The following is a 23202-nucleotide window of genomic DNA, read 5'->3' on the forward strand; positions in this document are numbered from 1 at the left end:
TGTGTATACTAGGCTCTCACTAAGCTAATTACCTTAACTAGGTAGAGACGAGTTCTTACATTGTAGTTTTAGGCTTATTCTTATGTTCATAAATCATAATACCCCTAACTTTCCTCTCTCCTATAGATTGTAGGGTTCACCAGGCAGCCCTCCTTTTCAGCTCTGATTAATGAAGAGCGGTTTGGGGGTAAAAGAGAAGTAAGATACCTGTGAGTGACCGGTAGAAAGTTTGGTAGTTTGGACCACTTTTGTCTCCTGCCAAGCACTCTGCTAACTTAAGTGTGTGCCATTTGCATACTTCTTCACTTGCACTATGATCTGATGATTAATTCGATTTTAAGATCATTTATGCATATCAACCATGGTACTAAATACGTGGAACAAACCTGGTAGCTGATATGCGGTCATTCTTTTATTCCTCTCTCTGCTTTTTTTTTTTTTTTTGGAAGGATTTAGACCTTGTAACTTCTCTTGCTTTCAGGATTGTTGTAACTTGTAATGGAAGATAAAAATAGAATAGTCCTTGTAATGTGTTATAGTTTAGCCTCTTTGGTGACTGTTTGCATGCAATATGATTCTTTGCTTCCATTGGGGTATAGTTCAGTTATTCTGTTTTTTTTTCTTCCCTTGAAAATGATTCAATGATGTGGCAGATAGAAGGGGATATTTTGGCTGTAAAGAAAGCACTTGTTGCTGTCTCCGGCCATCTTCAAGATTGTCCACCAGTTGACAAGACAAGGATGACTAGAAGTAGGCCTATTGAGACAGTTCCTCGTGAAACTTTACCTGATATTCGTGTAGATCACCTTTCACAGAGGAACTCAGTGATTTCCAATTTGCCGAGTAGCTCCATGAGTTATGCTTCAGGAGTTTGTCTGCCATCAATAGAGGCTGAAAGGATCTCAACACTGGATACAAGAACACTCCAGCAGGAAGTTACTTTTAAGATTCTTTGCGCCAATGATAGGGTTGGGGGTGTCATTGGAAAAGGGGGTGCCATTGTCAAGGCTCTTCAGAATGAGACTGGTGCTACTATAAGTGTTGGAGGATCTGTGGCCGAGTGTGATGAAAGATTAATTACTGTTACTGCATAAGAGGTTTGTCATTTTGCAACTTGTCATCATTTTCTGTTCTCATTTCTGTATGTGCTAAACTGCTCATGGACTGTCATATCTGTTAGTAATATGTTTTATATTGGTTTCATCTTACCTAGAATCCTGAGTCCCGCTACTCTCCAGCACAAAAAGGTCTTGTTCTTGTCTTCTCAAGGTCTGTAGAGGCAGGCATTGAAAAGAGGCAAGACTCGAGCTCCAAAGGGTCACCTCTTATTGCACGCCTTGTTGTCCCGACAAGCCAAGTTGGTTGTTTGCTCGGAAAAGGGGGTGTAATAGTTTCATAGATTCGGAAGGTAACTGGTACCGGTATACGGATAATAGGTGGTGTCCAGGTCCCGAAGTGTGCCGTAGAGAATGACGAAGTTGTACAGGTGAATTTGCATTAGCTTTTATTTAGTTCCATTGAGTGCATTTTGTAATATTTGGTGGCCTGAAGTTGTTAAAATGAACCTGCAAGCTTTTCATACGTTTAGTTATATACGTTTAGTTATAATCTGTTTTACAGGTGTCAAGAAATTTTTCAAGTGTGCAAGATGCTTTGTACAATATTACTGGTAGGTTACGAGATAACCTTTTCTCCAACACAGTAAATAATTCTGGAAGGAGGAATAGTTCAGCCGTGCTAACAGATACCAATCCTTATGGAAGACTCAGGGATCCTGGTCCCACTGGATTTCAGCCTTCTTCATCAGTTGGTGTTACTCATGGTCTCGGTCGACATACTACTCTAACTCAAAGTATGGATCATCTTGGACTTTCCCATAATTTAGATCATCCTTCTTCACCAAGGCCATGGGCATCACAGGTATGGTACTAATAATACCCTTGTGCATGCATGTGGTTTACTTGTTTTCTTTTCATTTGATTTGTGGATTGGGTTGCAGATGGTTGCTCCAAGGGGAATCTCAGATACTAGCAGGGGTTTGACTTCTCTTAAAAGTGGCTCGGATCTTGGTAGGTTAGTAATGTCGCACAATGCATAGAAAATTATTATATAGAGCTTATCTATAAATAGAGATGAACGTAGGTATCTGCTATCTCTGATTGAATTTGGGTTGGTGATACTACAAAATGAGTTGAACGATCCCAAAGCACTCGCAAGGCTAAACATACCCCCTCGAATGATCTCCCTTGAAATGTAATGTTCTTTATAGGTCCGGATTCTTACTTGACATTTGACAATGGCATGTCATATTTTAACCAATAAGAAAAGTTAAAGAAAACCTGCTGAAAACATTTACAAGACTTTGTTGGTTTGTTTCTCTATTATAAAGATTAGTGTTTTGACTATTTAACCTCACACACACACACACACACACACACACATATATATATATTTCATGTTTTTCTGTCTGTCTTTACCTAAATGTACTTTACTTATGGTTACTAAAATATGCCTCACGTATCCTTAGGACATTGTAACATAACCGATTTGAAGAGGTGCAAATCGGGGTCGAAATGAGTCCAATTGATGACCTACTTAATTCTTGATAATTGTGAGTATATAATTCTCGCCCCTTAGAAAGTTAGAATTATTGTCAATGATGAAGGTTGTTTTTTTTGGGTTTGGTAAAGAAAAGAATGAGCATAGATTCAACGGCTATAAAAGCGTGGGGTTTGCGGTATACCCGGCAGCGTTCCCTCCCTCTCTTTCTCTAACCGAATTTGCAGCACAAATGTCCCCGGCCACTCTAAATCCTCACCAACATTAATCTTCCTCTTCAGAGAGACATCTCTCAGCTCCCAAATTTCTAGGGTTTCTTCTCTGCACGCCTCCCAATGCGGACGCATACGTAATCTAGCTATCTACGTACACTGCAACGTACCTAGCTTATATATTCAATCAGGTTGGTCAAGGTTGCAACTTTATCTTCATTTTTGATCCAATATGCCTGTTTGGAGGGAACAATTGCTACTATTAGGGAAAGATCCTCCTGTAATACATTAATGCATTTGTATGATAGCTAGCTTTGTTGAAGAAGGAGAATATTTTCCCATTCATATTTTATTTTTATCAATATCATTAAGTAATTTTCTGGAAGATGACATTTTGTGTATATTTATTTATTTATTTATTTATCTTTTGGATGAAAGGAGGTGCTAGATTTTCTCCATAATCTACTGTGATTATATACTCGGGTGGGATTTCCTCATGATAGCATGATAGCCCTTGTTTAGCATGAGTCGATAGCATCAGATCATGAGATATGAGCGGTTTGATTTCAACTAAACATTTTTAAAGCTGTTAAATCACCTCATGATAGCAGGGTCAGCTAAATTTATGGATATGAAGTGAAAGATATAGGGACTACGTAGTGTGTTCTTTGTGAATGAATATCATCTACTATGAGATTGAAAGATTGCGCATATACGAAAGAAACTTTTAACTTTCTTTTATGATATTTAGTTCTTTGCTATGAGTAAGACCAGCTAGTGAACTACTTCTGACACTTGCTGAATATAAGCACATGAGTACCCCAAATATGCTTGTCATGTTATATTGGTTCATTTCTGCAAGACTAACATCTTGATTGACAAGATAGACTGCTAGTCAGGTTCTCGGATTTTGGTGACTTAGGGGTGTTGATGTAACCTTACACATTGTAAAGGACTTCACTTGATCTATATTTTCTAGACATTATACTGTGGTGAGTTGCATGATATAATGCTGAAGGTGGACAGGTGACAAGCTTAAATTTTTGGGGGCAATGACATATAGGGTCATTTTTGTTTTCTTATAAAATTTTGCTTATTTAGAAACTTTATTTTTTATTTTGTTTTGCTTTCTTGTTCTTTTAGAACTGAGATCAAGTCTCATGTTTCTACTTTTGGTTGCAGGCTTTATCAGTTTTGAAATTGCAGAAGGGCAATCAAATGCTTGAAGATTACCCCAGATCTTTCAGATAAGCAGCTGCAGTTTTCCAGCATGCTCAAGTGTGAGTAATATGAGAATAGCTTACTTTAGTGATAAGGCTTCGAACTTTTGGTGTTTTTTTTTCATTACTGATTCCTAGCACCTTATTTGCATTCATACAGATATGACTCTGACAAGAAAATTGTCAAGCATATGAGACCCATACCACAAGAGCTTGTGGAGTCCCTTGATGGAGAACTTGATTTCCTTGGATCGTATTTTTTTGTTATTTATTTCTTGTTGTTGACAGGTTAAATTTATACTTACCTATAAGGTTTGCCTATTTCATATCACATTTATTTTCCTTGACCATAAATTGAACTAGAGAAATCCCTTCATCAATAGGCATTGCAATTGTTGAAAGAAAATTGGACCCCATAAGTATGGAGGTCTTTGATCATTTCCCTAGTTCCATTTCTAGACATCGGTCAGATCCCATTAAGAGCCAAATTACTCATCACTTTCAGAGATCTAAGACTGCTACTGTATCTACACAAGTCAGTAGCTTTGTGACCTTTTCCTATAAAACCAGAAAACAAGATAGTACTACGCCTAACTTGGTCTTCTTTGCAGAAATTTTGTCTTCCTTCCTTTAATTATTACCTTGAAAATTCATGGTACTAGAATGCTAAATATTTTCTTATCTTGTGGATTTATCTCATAGGAATTTAGGATGGAACTGATGAATTAAATACTTATCTACACAAGTATCGCACAGAGTTAGATCAACATCTTGGTGCTCTTGTGGGGAGGTAGTGGTTTTGCCCCTAATTATCATTTTCTTTTATTTTGTTATCAGTAACTTCACTTTTTTTTCTTTTCTTTTTTTGCTTTAAATTTCTGAAGCCATGGCAATAAGACCAGCTACTGAACTACTTCTCACACTTGCTAAATATAAATACATGAGTACCCCAAGTATGCTTGGTCATGTTATATTAGTTCATTTTTGCAAGATTGGCATCTTAATTGACGAGAGAGTTGGCTAATGAGGTTCTCATATTTCGATGACTTTGAGGTGTTGATGTGTTGTAGTTTTGTTGTTGATTTTTTTCGGGGCTTGATGCTATAAAATGTTTTCTGTGGCAGATATATAAGGAAGCTAAGAAGTTTGCTTATTAGAATGGAGCAAAGGTGGCTGTTGTTTATGGTGGAACGCCAATGGGTCAGCAAGTTTGTGTCTCTGCAGGCTTACTGGCCATTCCGTTTTCTATGACCACTTCTATGATTCGGGTGATTCCATTCATGATCAGATTGTGAAACTGGTACAGCAGTACACCTAGCTAGTTCCTTTATTAACTTGTGTCTTGTAGAAATTTTTCATTCATTAAGCATTTGAACTTGTCTGCAGATTAGTAGATATGAGTTATTTTGAACTGATGTTCATGATTAGGTTTGTGTACATGAGACAATGGTGGATTAATGGAAATTGCAATGAATGATTTTGGATGTGGATTTTATGGTTTCATGAATGGACAATTTTAATTTCCAAAATGCATGCATACCAATTGTAACAGAGGACTACTAATATATGTTATCTCAAATTGCAAGATACAACAAAAGCACACTAATGTGTGGTTGCAGCTGCACAAAAGCAACACAAAAACCAATTAGAAGTCTATTGTCTTTTTGGCAGTGGGACGACAGAAAATTGTAGTCTAAATGGCAAAACAACAACATAAGTTAGATGGAATTGTTGGCTAAAGAGTATAACAACAACAAATAAGTGTGGTTGGACTTGATCACAGATAATATAAAACACGTACTATTAGTGGTCCTTTTTATATTCAGACCACAAATATTTGTCGTCTTAATAACCTCAAACGACAGTAAATTGTCATTGTAATGAGACTGACATAACAGAAATAATATGATATCTATTGTCTAAACCATTTCCCAACATCACATAAGTACAATTTCAAAACCTTTCACATAACACTTAAATGTCATATAAACCTACCCTTGAACGACACTTAATTGTCCTCTGATGCACTTTACGACCACAGATAATTGTTGTTTAAAGTCAATTTGCACAACATTTAATTGTTGTTGTATGCTAGAAGACACAATAGTATTTACAAAAGTCTGTGGTTGTTTTGTTTATCAGACAATACAAAAATGTTGTTTGAATGCTTTTAAAGATACAGATCACAATGTTCCCAAAATGCAAAACTCATCAGACAACACAAGACTTTTATTTTTTTATGTCGTCTGAAAAATCAGACGACAGAACACTTCTGTCGTCTGATGCCCCCAAGAGACGACACCGTACTAGACGACATATTTTTGTTCGTTCAGACGACAGAACAGTTCTGTCGTCTGAAGGCCTTTTTGGCATAGTGAGAAATAAACAAATAAATAGTGGAAACTTCTGGTTCCGTAAATGAATAAAGTACACAGAACTTCTGGTCTGCTGAACTTTACAAATATGATAATATTGTTTCTCTCCTCTAATTGCACAAGAACATAATATCAAAATAAGGTGAAGAACTTCAAATTCACATTGTTGTGTGGAGGAGGGAACCCCAATTCTAAAATTATTTGAGGAACTTCCAGCCCTCTTATATTGGGGATCAAAAATATGGGAGTTCATATACTCAATTTTATAGGTACGAGGATCTTCTGGCCCTCGTTAATTGCATAAACTTTGACGAACATCATGTTGCAATTTTATCATTTTGCAAGTCTTGAGGGACTTCAGACCCTCTGTAATCGAATCAAGAGACTTCAAGTCTCGATTGATTATAATTACTACAAAATTCCCAACTAGATATGGGTGTGAGTTCACACTTTGCCAATCGAATGGATGAAGAAGGTGTATCAAATGATATCTTTCAATTAAAAGATAGAAATATGAACTTTCAAAGATAATGCAAAATGGAAGCAAGACAAATTTTGACCATATGTAAATATCATTAAAATTGCCTATACCCTACAAGATAATGTGTAATCATAATAATGATATCTGGAGACTACTAACAGTGCTATAAGGCCAAGAATTATATATTGAATGATACAGATCCACTTTGCTGTAAATCAAATTGAAGAAACTATCACCCAGTAGCCTTTTGTTGTAAACACATAGGCATACCAACATATGAGAATAATTATGAAGTCGTGCCGCACAAAGCAGGGAAAAGAATAGGAGGTATAATTGTCGAATGAAAAAAAAAATACCATAATCAGAAATCAAAAGTTATGGGGCACAGTATTGAGACAAACATATATAGAATTCTTACACCCTTTTGACCTTAATTAAGATGTATTCATACAGTCATACACAAACAAAATTCCCTTATGATTTCGGATTATAAAGAAAAGAAGCACATATATACATGAAAGTTTATTAAAACATATAACCAGCGAATGGATCATGACGATCAATGACAGATCATAGGAGTTGTTACAAACACTTTCGTCGGTGAATTGAAAGGGAGTAATAAAATACTCATAGATCAAGTTATTGGTCACAGGCAATAACGCTGCACCATAGAATTGTTTGATCATCATGGAGTGTATAAGAAAGCAAGAAAACCAATAGAGCGGAGCGTGTTGATAACGTGTTATAAAGTAGAGAGAATAGTTAGAGGGGAGGTAGAAATATTATCATTCAGTCTTATTAGTCTCCTTTATATAGAGGTAGGGTTTACATCAAAGTACATAACTAATGAGTATTTACATGGACATCTACATAGATAATAATATTTACAACACAAACCAAATTGTAAGTTTTAGGGTATGGTTTCCAAACCAAACTAGTATGTCGGTTTAATTAAATTTTCGTTGCACTTTTTTGAATGAAAAATCAAAAGCATTGGTTCAGTTTGTGGTTAGTACTTAAAAATTGAATGGATAGAATCAAATCCAACCTTACTATCTTATGTCAAGAGACTAGTAATTTTCAAACCACAGTGAAAATCAATACATCAAAAAATTGGGCATACCGGATCAATTAAATTGAATGAGAGTAAGTGTACCAATTCTAAATAAAGTGTGTATATTCCAAACACTCAAAAAACTTCCAAAACGGAGCTCTTTGGCACACATGATTTTTTGTTATCTTTGGCTCTAAAATCAAATGCGTGGAACACACCGGAAACTAATGGATCTCTCAAACAAGCGACACTGACAACAGAAATTTCCTCATAACCCCTAAACCCATTCGATCTGAACCTCTTCCAACCGCACCAAACAAAACCCAAATCAGATTCACTCCCAAATCTCCCACATTTCCACACACAGAGCAAATAGGATGAGTAGGAAGAGAGTTTTGATACTTGGAGGAACAGGTTACTTGGGACAGCATGTATTGCAAGGCTTTTCAGAGATTCAAGAAACCACTCCTTGTGATCTGGCATTTACCCACCACTCAAGTCCTCCACCCCAAGCTTTGCTCAATGCATTTCCTAGCGTGATGCCTTTCTCTGTGGATTTGAAGTCTGGCAATGGATTTGAAGCCATTTCTCATCAGTTTGGTCCGGTCAGTTCTCACCCCATTAAGCAATTTCTTGTATATGTTGATTGTGATTAGTGATTTTATAATGTTGGTGCTATGATTTGAAGTAATGGGTTTTGTGGAAAGATCAATTTTGTTTACTGGGTTTGAATTTTTTGAATGCCATACTGCCCTGTTCAGCTGTTGGGTTTGTTCCTTAACTGCAATGTACTAGCTTTAATGGGTTTTGTTTTGTTGTTGTATTACATAATTGCTACTCTTTGGTTCCATTTTTCAGAGTTGAGCCGTGTGCATTAGTATGGTTCTGTAATGTGCTCAAGGGAACTTAAAATCTCTGAACATGCTAAAACAATCAAGTAAGCAACTCTTAAGTGCTGAGAGGTGTATTCAGGTGAATTCACAACCTGATGTATGTACCTTAACTGCAATGATCTAGCTTGCATGGGGTTTGTTTTCTTTTTATATGGATGATTGCTATCCTTCTGTTCAATTTTGAGTTGAGATGTGCACAATACTCCATTAGTTGTTTAGGGAAACCTACAATATCTCAAGTGCTAAAGGTATTTTTCTTCTGGTATGCGATTTGATATTGTTGTTCAAGTAAATAACTTTTAAGCGCTGAGAGGTGTATTGATTTGAATTCCCAGCCTGATGTGGTAGTAAACTGTGCTGCACTTTCGGTTCCTCGTGCCTGTGAAATGGATCCTGCTGCAGCTATGTCAGTTAATGTGCCATCTTCTCTTGTTAATTGGTTATCGAGCTTAGAAGAGAGTAATTATCTTCTGATCCATTTGTCAACTGATCAAGGTAAGTGACTCTTAATTGTTTCATATACTGTAATTTGTTCATATTCCTAGTTCAGTAACTCGGTAAAGATGGATCAATAAAAGCAAACAAGAGAAAGTGGTAAGAACTACAATGGCACATAGTTATTACTTAGCTTTTGCCATCAAATAAACTTTCTCAAGTACTTGAGATAGATATTTAGACTTTTAATTACATTATTTAATATTTACTTTTTATTGTTAACGACCCCTGTTGGTCTACAGTTGAGGTAAATAAGATAAAGGAAAGGACAATACAAATTGTTGTATGAATTAACTTGAGCGTACAAATTTTTGGATACAAATTGCTAAATAGCTATTTGTAGATGGGGACTGATGTGAATTCCCATCAGTTTATGAAGGGGTGAAGTCTTTTTACAAGGAAGATGATGAAGTTGTTCCAGTAAATGTTTATGGGAAATCCAAAGTGGCAGCTGAGCAGTTCATTACTGAGAAATGCTCAAACTTTGCAATTTTGAGAAGCAGTATCATCTTTGGGCCACAGACAATCTCACCGGTTTCAAAATCTCTTCCGATTCAGGTTTGCAAAAGAGAAAACAGACATTAAAATTGTACTATTGCCACTTTGTTGGCAGATTAGTTTGGAGGCCTTATGAAAGATTGAACTTGGATCTAGGCTACTTTACTTTGTTCAAATTAGTGATACCTGCAATTGATGTAGTGGGTTGATGGAGTCCTCTCCAAAGGGAATACAACGGAATTCTTTCATGATGAGTTTCGATGCCCTGTGTATGTAAAGGATGTCGTAGCAATCATACTTGCTTTGTCCAAGACATGGATATCAGGTATGAAGCTTGTAAACTCATGCCTGCAATATGTTTCTTTTTGGTTAAATGTGTTTTTCATGGGCTATCACTAGACTACTGTTATTTTCTACTTCCTATTGAGAAGTACTTTCACTTGTGTCTTCATTGTACTGATATTCATGGAAATTTTTGCAGAGGCTAAGCAAAGAAAATTGCTACTGAATGTTGGTGGACCTGACAGGGTATCCCGTGTACAAATGGCTGAGACGGTTGCTGATATAAGGGGATACAACCTCTCATTAATTAAATCTGTATCTGCATCATCGGTATGATACTTTGCTACATTTTCTAGTGTTCAATTATGTTTGAGATACTGGCATTCAACTTCAACACCTTTATATCAGAATTACTAATACATGACCCATCAGTTTCATGTTGCATTCTGACTTGTTTTCACTTTGCCCTTGTCTGGACATCCATCTCCTATATGATCAAAACTTGCAACTACAATGTCCAGCCATATGCTTTCTCCTTTTTCTACCAATTAATAGGATAATGATCTGTTGTGTATGCTCACCAACGAAAGCCTATCATTTTTTGTGGTTTTTGTGTTTTTTTTTTTTTTTTTTTTTTTTTGGGGGGGGGTGGGGTGTTCGAATAAGGGTTAGGAATAAATAAAGCTTTTGTTGATTAAAGAACCTTGTTCTTTATGTTGCCTTAGTAGCCAATTTAATACAGTATCTCTGTACCTGACAATATTTTACTGTCATGTTCATCTTCAGGTTGATCGTGGAGTTATGTCTCCAGCTGACATATCCATGGATATAACTAAGCTAGTTCAGACGCTCGGTATTTCTCCTATTTCATTTTGAGATGGTGTCATATTGACGCTTGCTTGAACTGTGACCAGTGACCAAGTCTTGATGCCATGAAGGTCTTGTAAATTGCTTCATTATTGTAATACTGAGAGTACTCATCAATTTCACCCATACTTAATTGGGGTAAAAGTGTTGTTAAATTCTATAGAGACTTTCTTTTATCCCAAGAAGCTTCAATTGTATTACTATGAATTTCATTTCTACTTGTTTGAGAATGAAAATGCTCATGACCCCTCTCATTAGTCTCATGTCCGTCTCTACGACTCCAGGCCAATTATAAGGATAAACAATTTTAAACAATAATTTGAAGCAAAACGATATTTGCTTGTTTCTGATCGAGAGGGGCACTTTTAGTAATTTTTCGAAAGTAATTAACTGGACATTCTTTAGTAATTTCAATACTTATATAGTTCGACATTAAAGCCTGCTTTCTAAATCTGTTTATGCTAGACGCAATTTTTCAGAGACTATAATAAGAGAGCTATGTATATTGTTAAATGGATGATTGAATATCAGTTCATACAATTTTGACATCTGCAACGGCTCTCTTAGCCCCAGACCTCAATGTCATTCCGCCAGTTCTTCTTCACCAGCTTTTTTAGAATTAGAATATCTATTAAGTCTGGAGTTCACTGTAATTCAATACAACTTCAAAACACACATAGGAAAACAAGTTACAAATATGACAGTTCGAGCACATTCTTTTCACACATCACAGGCAAATATTGAGCAAGTTTGCCACAAGTTTATTTATTATGTGTTACAAATTGAAAGAGTGAGTCCAACTTACAGGAAAATACACAGAAACAGAGCACAGATCTCAGTGCTTATTAGAAAACCGAGGCCAACAAGAAGTCAGGTGCATTGCTCTTCACAACCATTTCAACGTCTCCAGTATCTCTGATGTACATAAACATGTCTCCTGTGATGACCAAATCTTTGTTCCAGCTGAGGGAATATCTTTAGAAGCATGTTATACATAGCTCTGTAATACCATTTCCTCCATCTCTTGCAAAACAAAAGTGACCCGATGACAATGCCAAACCCACAAGTAAATCCAATTTCAGGACAGATAATATCCCAATCAATCTCATGTCCTGGATTTGAATGGTTGCCTTCCTGCTTTGGTGGTGAGAACCCTGTGTTATTATCTGCTGTTAAAGGAGGCCCCCATAATCCTTTGTTGCCTTCGAAGGAAGCTGCATCAAATGTTGAAAATTGAGCACCGCTTGGTATCCTCCCGTCCAATTGATTATATGAGAGATTCAAGAATGCAAGGAAAGTGAGTTTTGTAAGCTCCGGTGGGATTTGACCGTTCAGTTTGTTTTTCGAGAGGTCCAAAGACTCTAGCTCACTCAAGTTACTTAATGATGATGGAACTGCACCTGTGAAAGCATTGTTGGACAAGTTGAGGGCATATAATGATTTGAGTTCTCCAATTTCCTTCGGTATTGATCCTTTGAACTTGTTGCACGAGAAGTCAATGGAGGTGAAGATATTTAAAACATTCACTAGGTGCATCTCTAAACCTCTGGCGGTAACCGTGATTTCTTGATGATAATATTCATTGGCACAGGAAAGGCAATCGATCTTCCATGGGGTATTATCTTTGCTAGTCCTCATCGCCTGCCAAGTTGTCAAAGTTGTTCCAGGTACTTCACCACTAAAATTGTTGTGAGCTAGGTCTATGATTTGAAGTACTGGCCAAGTGCCATCAGTCTTGTGACATCCAATATGCCCATAGAATTTATTGGATCTCAAGACAAGGATACGCAAGGTGGATGTGTTCCTCAAAAAGCATGGAAATGGTTCAGTTATCAGATTGTTTCCGAGGTTTAAAACCTCTAACTGGGTGCAGTTGACAAGAGATTTTAGAAACTGGCCTTGAATCTGATTTCCACTGATGTCCAGAGTTTTTAAACTGCAATTCTGAGAGAATTCATTAACATATGTAAGATTGTTTCTCCTTACATTGAGTACTGCAAGCGTCTTCATTGTAGCTAAACACTGGGGAATCGTGCCACTCAGAGAATTATTGGACAGATCAAGAACCTCAAGAGATTCTGAATTGCATAATGATTCTGGAATGATTCCACTGAGGTTATTGCTCGAAAGCGACAAGAATCCAGCTTCAAGAAACATATCTCCAATGGTACTCGATATGATAGAGCTGAAATAATTCCTTGAGAAATCTAGATAATAGGCACTGAAAGGTGTTGGAAAAATTGGGATTTGCCCATGAAACTGGTTGGAATGGAGGTCAAGGTACCTTAAGTTACCGAGATTGTTTGAAGGAACTTCTAGAGAATCTAGGGAGTTGCAAGAAAGATTTAGGTAACTAAGATCACTAAGACTCCAAATCCAGATGGGTATCTTGCCATTTATCTGGTTATCTGAAAGGTCCAAACTGTACAAGTAAGATTGATTTCTCAAGAAATTAGGAAATGTTCTCAATTTCAATGACACCAACCTCAAGTCACCGAGTTGAGAAGATGAGGAATATGAGAAATTGGTATAATCATGGGTAAGAAACAAGTTATTGTGTGAAAGATCAAGCATAGAAAGATTTCTCAGTTGGTGTAGACGATCAAGAGGAAACGAGCCACTTAAATTATTTGAAGAAAGATCTAGAGTGGTGAGACGTAGCAAACAAAAGAGAGACATAGGTAGTGGCCCTTGGAGATTGTTGCTACTCAAATAAAGATCAAGATAAGGACCATTCAGCAAGTGGGAAGACACATTTGAAATTTCAGGGAATGGACCAGAGAATTGGTTGCTGGAAAGATCTAGACTAGACAATAGGGGAATAGAAAACAGAGATGCTTGGATATTCCCATTGAGCTTATTGGATCCCAAACTGAGATAAGATAGCTTAGTAAGGTTTCTCCAGTGGGTGGAACTAATAGTACCTGTTAGACCATTGTGGGAAAGGTCTATGCTGACAACATTCTTGGCCCAACTGAATGACGGAATTGAACCTTCCAAATTGTTATAAGACATCAACAAATAAATCAATTGTGTAAGGTTTGTCATTGACTTGGGGATCGGTCCGGTGAAATTGCAGCCTTGAATATGTATGGTGGACAGCATTTTGAGGTTGCCAATAGAATTTGGTAATAACCCTGAAAAATTTGTCCCGGTTAGATCCAGGTACTGAAGAGATGCATTCCTTGGGAATTCTGGCAAGGAACCATCAAGTTGGTCATTCAAGGAAAGGTCAATACTTTGTAGACAAGGTAACTGAAAGATCTCTTTGGGAAATGTTCCATGCAATGAGCATCTCTGGAGACTCAGGACAGTCAAGTATGAAAAGTTGGCAAAGAATCCTGGAACTGGCGCAGAGATATTGTTCAATGGCAAACTAATTACAGATAGATACTGAAGCTTGGCAAGAGACTCGAGAAAAGGGCCTGAGAGATGACAATTGAACATGCTCAGGACCCTGAGGTTGGGAATGGAAGATGATATGGCTCGGCCCCACTCACTGATCCCCTGTTCTGATATTAGGACACCATCAAGATATAACTCTCTAAGCTCTGTGAAGTCGTGAACCAACATGGGTAAATTTGGACTACCAAGGTTTAACCCACCATAATTGTTAGAAAAATCAAGAACTACTAACCTCCTCAAGCGAGAAATCTGGATGGGAATTTGCCCTGAATAATCATTAAGAGATAAATTCAGATACCTCAAGTTCAGGAGATCTCCTATGGCGGATGGAATTGATTGAGAGTAATTGCCAAGTTGGTTGTCCGCCAGATTGAGGCTTTGAAGATAATGAAGATGGAAGAGACTGCTGGCATTGTCAATTCCAGCTGAGATACCTTGGCTGCTTATGTCAAGACCCAGAACACGCCCATTACGGCTGCAAGTGACGCCGACCCAGGAACAACAATCAGTACTTGCATTCCAAGAAACAATCTTGGTGGAAGGACCGAAATCAGCAGCGAACACGAGGCTTTTCTTGAATTGGAGCAATGATAGTTGCTGGTCTTTAATACACTGGCTGTGAACTGCTGGGATGATGATACTGACCCAGAGTGTGATCAAGGAAAGGAAGAAATGTAGCAAAGTTTTCATTTTGGCTGAGGTTAAGTGAACAAATCTTAATGTTTATGGTGGCTTATACAAGGTGGAATTGGCAGACGACTCCATGAGATTTGTGGTCGTTATGAAGTGTTCTGTACTGTGGCCAAAGTCGACAAATAAATGGTTGATTACTTCCAAAAGTGTTACTATTTGTGGAAAAGCTAATGCCTTTATGATTGTAGTGTATGCTCCTTGAATTTGATTCGTTAGGTGATTCTGCAATTAATATTGCTTGCTTCATGTTATCATGTAAAATTTTGAATGGAATTTGTGCTTGATTTTATGATGTGAAGGTTTTTCGCGTTATCATCTCATTTTTCACTGATGATGGCATATGACCCAGTTGTTGAAATTCATAGAATTAGAAACATAGCCATTTCAATACGACCTCTTTACCTTCTATTACCGGATCCAGTTTGTCACGACTATTTTATCTTATAGTATATGTGTTCCACTGCTTGCAACATACACGCTACAAATTGTCGGCTACTTTAATAATTCTTACTGATCGAAGATAATGGCTCAAATTGTTTGTGATACCGGTGATGATACTGTGATCTTTGCAGAACACATAGAAATATCTAAGGTTTCAAATTTCTCCGAAAACTGCCGAAATTTCCATCGAAATTTCCGTAATTTTGAAGTACCGAAACAAAATCTATATGTTATATCATTTTCGTGAGGAGTTTCCCGAAATTTTTTGAAATTTTCCTTACATTTCCGTGAAAGTCTTAATTTCCGAAATATCTACAGATAAAAAATATATTTAAAAATTTACACCGAAATTTTGTCCAAAATTTCTCTTAAATTTCTGTGAAATTTGTATATCACCAACAATGATTTTTTTACTTCACACTTTCATGAAGAAATATGAAATTTTGATTTTTTTTTTTTTGCAGTCAAGTTGAATACAAAACGTCCAAAAAAAAATTGAATACAACAAAAAACATTTTTGCTTTTATCTGCTACAAAGTTGAACGCTCCAACAACAACATAATTCCTTTTCTTTGCTTCATCTCAAATGTCGTATGCTTCATAAAATGAAACACCATATTGAGTAATTTCACAATATTCGATATATGGATTGCATGTGGAAAGAGATCAACATACATACAACCCATGTGATGAAGTACCAAAATCATTTCCAAAATTCATGTATTTGGGAGCAGTATTGTATGATATTAAACAGAAACAGTTCAACCAACTAGATCGAACCACATTGTAGTAGCTTTTATATTCTTTTTGTTGTACTTGTTCATTTTCATTAATTTATGGGGTTTTGGTATTACGTCATACTCTTGTTTAATGTGGACGTAATAGCAACCAACCAACACTTACCTATATCATTTATCTCCAACCAAATTTGGAGAAAATTGAAGTACTCACCTTTCAGCACAGTTGAGAATAAAGAAAAAACTTTAAATGCTTGTGAAGACTATAAAGCCTCTCGGCTGCATTTATAAGAGCCAAAACGGTCCCCCACTTGCTGAGGAATGTATACAAAAAAAATGGTGGAACGAGAGTGTGTTAAGAAGCTTAATTGTAAAAATAAAAATTGTATTATTGCCAAATGTCTCGATCAGCATTTTCTGACCAAGAATTAATCAATATCTTGGGGAGGATTTGTTCTACAATTGCCCAGTTATTTACGTCCAAATTAAGATGGTGGACTATTGTGTGCAAATTTTCTTTCGATGGACTTCCTTAAAAATAATAGGCTACAATCATTTTCTTTGAATAATCTACAGATTAAAATATTTTAATACATTACTGATATGATTTTTTCGATTATATACATGATATAGTTTTTCAATTAGATACATGATATAGTTGATTAAAACCATAGTTAGTAATAAACATGACGTTTATAGTATGCGAAAAATATATACTTGTATTATTCGGATATTTTATCAAATAGTTAGATCCTGAGACATAAAGAAAAATCAAGTCAAAATTTGGGAGCAGTATTGAATGATACTAAAGGGAAGCAGTTCAACCAGCTAGATCGAACCACATTGTAGTAGTTTTGATATTTTTTTTGTTGTACTTGTTCATTTTCATTTATGAAGTTTTTTTAGATTCTATTCATACTTTCAAAAATCAATAGTTGGATCTCCTTCAGTTTTTGAAGATTTGGAATTGCAGCGATTTTTTTTTTTTTTTGGAAGTTCATCCTCCGTATACGAGTAACAGAGGTGCTAGCACTTTTTCAATGAATTGTCAACTCTTGGATAGCGTAGGTAACAATACCATGTTTGTTCATCATCTCGTACAAATATGTTTTCCAAATATTATTTTCATTGCATTTAGGTGTCGTTGTCCCTAAACTGATTCTCGCTCCTACTTGTTTCCATGGCAGCTTGAAATGAACATGCATGGTCCTTTTGTTTTAGATATGTATGGGATAGTGTAGAAAATTACAATAATCAACCATGAGTCTAGTGCATTCTCCATAGATTTATATCAGAGGGTCGAATTTTTCATCATATCTATAGAATAGTTCCACATAAAATTGCTCTGCACTGATGATGTGCGGGAAGATCTTGTGGACAACTACCCATTGCTGGGTTTGTCATATAAACGTGCTGAAGTACTGCTTTTTGTCGCTGCTCGTTCACATGTTTGATTGCATTTAGAATGAGTAAGGCTTCATCAACTAAGGTGTCTTTGTATTTCCCATTTTCTCTCCTTTTATTATTATTATTTTTTTTATAGTGCAATGATAGATCTTGTAAATTGTCAGCTATGTGAGCAAGGAAGTCTATCACTTTACGAAGGCAAAATCAAATTCAGAAAATTTTGACTTCAACGTTAAATAACATATCGCCAATTTAGGGTTTACATTGGAAGAGAAAATTTTTCCCAAATTGAAGACTATTACAGTTCGTAGAGATAAGAAGAGGTTTTTTTTTTTTTTCCCCTTATTTGTGTCTTTATTGGTAATTTGACATTAGTTGACAAAGTCAACTATTACTTGGAAAAAGTGAGAGGTCCAAATACCAATTTTGGAGGTATGAATAGAAACTCCCTTTAGTTAGATCCTGAGACTTAAAGAAAAATCAAGTCAAAATTTGGGAGCAGTATTGAATGATACTAAATGGAAGCAGTTCAACCAGCTAGATCGAACCACAATGTAGTAGTTTTGATATTTTTTTTGTTGTACTTGTTCATTTTCATTTATGAAGTTTTTTTAGATTCTATTCATACTTTCAAAAATCAATAGTTGGATCTCCTTCAGTTTTTGAAGATTTGGAATTGCAGCGATTTTTTTTTTTTTTTGGAAGTTCATCCTCCATATATGAGTAACAGAGGTGCTAGCACTTTTTCAATGAATTGTCGACTCTTGGTTAGCGTAGGCAACAATACCATGTTTGTTCATCATCTCGTATAAATATGTTTTCCAAGTATTATTTTCATTGCATTTAGGTGTCGTTGTCCCTAAACTGATTCTCTCCTACTTGTTTCCATAGAAGCTTGAAATGAACATGCATGGTCGTTTTGTTTTAGATATGTATGGGATAGTGGAGAAAATTACAATAATCAACCATGAGTCTAGTGCATTCTCCATAGATTTATATTAGAGGGTCAAATTGACAGGACCCGCCCTGGATTTCACCTTGAAATCCAAAGTGGCCCTGCGGGGTCTACCTTAGAAGAAATTATACTAAAAATTTGGCGAAACTTCCTCTAAAAGTGGACTACCCAAAACCTGTAGAAAGACATTTATACTTCTAAAATAATCCACCATTAATCTTCTGGAGCCACCCTGCTCCCTAAATCACAACATCTCCCAATTTACAAACAATTTTGAACTTAAGAATATTAATCACATAGGTTATCAGAGCAATCTAATGCATAGGCGTACAAGAAGATAGAATACAAGATAAAGAACCGGTACTTCTATAATGCGGAAGCTATGACAGCTATGCCTCAACCTCAAGTACGCTCGACCTCAAGCTAAACTGACCTGCAAACTTGGCATTTGAAACCGAAGGGCCCAGGGGAAAAACATTTGAAAACCGTTAGAGTGAGTGGACGAAAAATAAGTAATTTCGAATGAACAAGTGAAACTTAATGCTTTCCCAAGTTATTCGCTAAAACCTCGCATGTAGTAAAAACCTTAAAAACACTCTTAACACATCATCTTTATTGAAATCTCAATTATGTAATCTTGATCATCTCGAAATCTCTTTAAAATCTCAAATCCCACAAATACATAATGAAATTTCGAACCTCTCGTTAAATTACTCATATCTCAAATCATATCTCAAAATGGACAATGACTAAAGGGGACTGCCGATTAGTCATCTCATGCCACCTGGAGGGGACTGCTGACCAGTGACGCATCAGAGGGGACTGTCGACCGGACGAGGACGTAATGGTTAGAGGGGACTGCCGACTAACCATAGGTAGTTAGAGGGGACTGCCGACCGGAATATTCTGGAGGGGACTGCCGACCAGAATATTGTCTGGAGGGGACTGCCGACCAGACTTACCTGGAGGGGACTGCTGACCAGGTAATGCATGCATGCGCTAACTTATTTACCTCCTCAATAAACTGGAATCAAAATCTTTCAAATCATTGCTTCCAGAAAGAACCCCGATATTACTTCAATAAATCATCAATAATTCACCGAAAGCATAAATCCTCGGTAAATCAATAAATGCTTTCGGAAAGAATCTCAATATAACTTCAAAGCTGATAAATGCGGAGCTCAAAACTTAAGAAATCTCGATAATTCCATCGTGCTCTAATATTTGATAAATCATTCGTATTCGTATATCATCATATAAATTGATAATCAAAATCAATAATTCTCATAGTATTTTCTAAATTAATCACTTCCCGAAAATCATTTCCAACTCAATAACTCATAAATAACTATTTCAAAAATCTACTAAAAGCCCTCGGGAAGGAAATCCACTAATAATCTCGTAACTCATAGAGCATAATAAATCTCAAGAAATCAAGCACATAAAATCATAAAACTCAATAATTCAAATAATAAATTAAGCCTCAATCGGAAAATAATAATATACTGCATGCACAATTAATTTAAAATAAATGTCCACTCACAGTACTATTTAGGCGACCACACTACCGGTTTCCTACGTCGAGCAGTAGCTCGGCACGTCGCCCTGTATACAATTATAATTCGTGAATAACAATCCGGAATTTAAATGTGATTCCAATGTCCTATTCTCATAAATCAACATTTCTATTTCTTCTCCAATTTAACCAAAACTTCATCATTTGCACCAATTCTTTAATTTAAAGGTTCTAGGGCAGAACCAAGAGAAATCCGGCTGTCGGATTCTCGTAAATCGTTAACCGAAATTCTAAAATTAGGAAAAATTCACAATCGATACAAAACTTCTCCAATGTCCACCAAAATCACATAAACAAGCTCTACAATATTTATAGGATTTAATTGGCTAAAAACAAGAATTAAAAACCTGCACTACTCGCCTCCACGCGCCATCTACAGTGGCAGTGCGTGGGCCCCACGAGCCGTCGGCCACCAAATTTCATCCACAACATCATCTCAACATTCTAAGCATCTTTCACAACTACAGCAAATCTAGAAAACGACTAGAAATACCTCAACAATTAAGGAGAAGTTTGAACCCGAATTGTGAATAGTAACCCAGAATTTCAAATCTTCGATTCTTCCTTCTTGCGTCAAATCGCTGTAAAATACCTGGGGAGCATCATCTACGTCCCAAGGCGCTTCCAAAGAACCTAACTTGATCGTCTGGGGTGGCCGGAATCGGAAGAAACCGGCAATGACCTCAATTTGCTACAGTAACCGTCCTCTTCTTCTCGTTGCTGCACCTTCCACAGTTCATAATAAGTTGCCAAACGAACCCAGAAATGAAGAGAAGGAAGGGAGCTTTCCAACGACATCTTATACGTCAAAATCCGTAGTCAAATGAAGGAGTTATGGCCGGAAGAAGGTGAAGAGGTCGGAGAGGAAGAGAGAATCGGGGAGAGAGAAGAGAGAGAGCTCAGTAAGTTTCCGAAAATGGAACCTTACCACAGTAACTTGGCTATTTATAGAAAATTATCATAAATAGTAACTTTACCTTTTCGCTTATAACTTTTGCATACGAACTCCTATTTTTACGTACCACATATGCACACGCTCGGTTTAACGTCATCTACAACTTTCATGAAGAAAATTTCCTCAAATTTTGACCCAAAAAAAAAGTCAACTTTTAGGGCCCCTTAAAAGGTCGAAACGGAGCCGAAAATAAAAATAACTCTCGTTTACCGTCTGAAAGACTAGCAAACTGGTAAATTTGGGTCGGGACGTTGCACGAATTTTTCATCATATCTATAGAATAGTTCCACATAAAATTGCTCTGCACTAATGATGTGTGGGAAGATCTTGTGGACAACTACTCATTGCTGCGTTTGTCATATAAACGTGCTAAAGTACTGCTTTTTGTCGCTGCTCGTTCAAATGTTTGATTGCATTTAGAATGAGTAAGGCTTCATCAACTAAGGTGTCTTTGTATTTCCCATTTTCTCTCCTTTTATTTTTTAATTTTTTTATAGCGCAGTGATAGATCTTGTAAATTGTCAGCTATGTGAGCAAGGAAGTCTATCACTTTACGAAGGCAAAATCAAATTCAGAAAATTTTGACTTTAACGTTAAATAACATATCGCCAATTTAGGGTTTACATTAGAAGAGAAAATTTTTCTCAAGTTGAAGACTATTACAGTTCGTAGAGATAAGAAGAGATTTTTTTTTTCCCTTATTTGTGTCTTTATTGGTAATTTGACATGAGTTGACAAAATCAACTATTATTTGGAAAAAGTGAGAGGTCCAAATACCAATTTTGGAGGTATGAATAGAAACTCCCTTTAGTTAGATCTTGAGACTTAAAGAAAAATCAAGTCGAAATTTGGGAGCAGTATTGAATGATTCTAAATGGAAGCAGTTCAACCAGCTAGATAGAACCACATTGTAGTAGTTTTGATATTTTTTTTTGTTGTACTTGTTCTTTTTCATTTATGAAGTTTTGGTATTACCCAACCACCCCCCCCCCCCCCCCCCCCAGGAGCTTCGTCCCAATTTCTAATTGTTAGTGAAAAAGGGGAGATGACCAAGCCTCCCACTGGATTCCAACCATAAAAACAGAAAAGAAAAGAAAAAGTAAATCACATTCACATTATCAATATACAACACATTTATAATTACACATAGATAAAAACACTAGTTTTGCAACATACTACAATACTAGTTAATTATGCGTCCATATTAAATATCACAATTCTATTATAAAGTATAATTTTAGAGAGGTTACATTGTAAATAGATTAATTATAGATTAGTTTAGTCTATGTAAAAGTTTCATTCAAAATTTCCTTAAATTTGAAGTACCGAAATCAAAACCGAAACTGAAATTTGAATCCTTGGAAATAGCTAGGGTAATTTCGAATTCTCTTACCCTTGACTTATATTAAAACTGTCCCATTGTCATGCATTCATACACTTGCTGTCCACTTTCCTACTCATCCTCTTCTTTAGTAGTTTCGATCGATCATTTTCTTTTGACTAATGTAGAAGGATATATATCATCTAGGGGATGTATTTCTTTGAATTTCACACCTTGTCAATCATTGAAGAGCTCCATAATACATAATTCAAATTAAGATATTTCATTCTGCCATATATTTATGGAAATGTCGAGGAATCAGTGTGTGTTGTCTGCAGCCGTGATAAGGGTATGTCATTAAATCTTGTTATCAAGAGGAATAAGACAGAATATTCTTAATTAGTGATCACCTATATGAGAGTAGAAGGGGGGTCGCTTCTATGAAAATGATATGACTTAATTCTCAAAGCTCTCATGAATGTAGAATTGTTCATGACCAAAATGAACATAACTGTATGAACCACAGTGTATTAGAATAATAGATATGTGAGGCCTATTGTCTTGGTTTACACCAACGGTGAACAGTTCAAAGATTGCATATCTACTGCGTCACCAAGTAAATCTGATAGGTCTTCATTATGAAAGATTCAAGTCTAAAAGACACCTCTTCAAATGCATCTTTTATTCGATTGTACTCTCCAATCCCTTGTCATCTTCATTCATGTGGGGGACTATTGGAAATTATATCAAATACCCAATTAAATATGAATGAAAAT

The 23202-nt window shown here is 36.3% G+C and overlaps 2 protein-coding genes and 3 long non-coding RNA genes across 10 annotated transcripts; 4 read left to right on the plus strand and 1 right to left on the minus strand.

The window, feature by feature from the left end:
- The first annotated feature begins 830 nt into the window (after positions 1–830).
- Positions 831–1769, plus strand: LOC121052068. Its single transcript, XR_005807902.1, has 3 exons — positions 831–1097; positions 1214–1486; positions 1621–1769. It is a non-coding gene; the product is annotated as an uncharacterized LOC121052068 (long non-coding RNA).
- Positions 1770–1782: 13 nt separating this feature from the next.
- LOC121052067 lies at positions 1783–2048 on the plus strand. The gene is made up of 2 exons (XR_005807900.1): positions 1783–1920; positions 2000–2048. It is a non-coding gene; the product is annotated as an uncharacterized LOC121052067 (long non-coding RNA).
- A 707-nt stretch (positions 2049–2755) lies between these two features.
- Positions 2756–5475, plus strand: LOC121052063. Of its 6 annotated transcripts, none has more exons than XR_005807895.1 (5): positions 2756–2962; positions 3954–4051; positions 4152–4781; positions 4876–5019; positions 5116–5475. It is a non-coding gene; the product is annotated as an uncharacterized LOC121052063 (long non-coding RNA). The 6 variants fall into 6 exon arrangements; XR_005807893.1 differs by lacking the exon at positions 4876–5019 and having other exon boundaries at positions 4152–4572; positions 4694–4781; XR_005807896.1 differs by lacking the exon at positions 4876–5019 and having other exon boundaries at positions 4152–4279; positions 4375–4781.
- A 2589-nt stretch (positions 5476–8064) lies between these two features.
- Positions 8065–11179, plus strand: LOC112180966 (UDP-glucose 4-epimerase). Its single transcript, XM_024319553.2, has 6 exons — positions 8065–8506; positions 9130–9289; positions 9660–9847; positions 9989–10112; positions 10269–10399; positions 10856–11179. The coding sequence occupies exons 1-6, from the start codon at positions 8279–8281 to the stop codon at positions 10943–10945; spliced, it is 921 nt and encodes a 306-aa protein (XP_024175321.1). The 5' UTR covers positions 8065–8278; the 3' UTR covers positions 10946–11179.
- Positions 11180–11833: 654 nt separating this feature from the next.
- On the minus strand, positions 11834–15031 carry LOC112167946 (receptor-like protein 7). Its single transcript, XM_024305056.1, has one exon. It carries the CDS (start codon positions 15029–15031, stop codon positions 11834–11836), a length of 3198 nt encoding a protein of 1065 aa, XP_024160824.1.
- Between the last annotated feature and the right edge of the window lie 8171 nt (positions 15032–23202).

The sequence above is a fragment of the Rosa chinensis genome, chromosome 1 (genome assembly GCF_002994745.2).
Source record: "Rosa chinensis cultivar Old Blush chromosome 1, RchiOBHm-V2, whole genome shotgun sequence".
NCBI lineage: Eukaryota > Viridiplantae > Streptophyta > Magnoliopsida > Rosales > Rosaceae > Rosa > Rosa chinensis.

What these genes read in the sequence shown, in the direction of transcription:
- LOC112180966 (XM_024319553.2), top strand. Translation starts at nt 8,279, where the DNA reads ATGAGTAGGAAGAGAGTTTTGATACTTGGAGGAACAGGTTACTTGGGA. An exon ending in TTTCTCATCAGTTTGGTCCG is followed by an intron (nt 8,507 to 9,129) that starts GTCAGTTCTCAC and finishes TTGAATTCCCAG; the next exon opens with CCTGATGTGGTAGTAAACTG. An exon ending in CCATTTGTCAACTGATCAAG is followed by an intron (nt 9,290 to 9,659) that starts GTAAGTGACTCT and finishes AATTCCCATCAG; the next exon opens with TTTATGAAGGGGTGAAGTCT.
- LOC112167946 (XM_024305056.1), bottom strand. Translation starts at nt 15,031, where the DNA reads ATGAAAACTTTGCTACATTTCTTCCTTTCCTTGATCACACTCTGGGTC.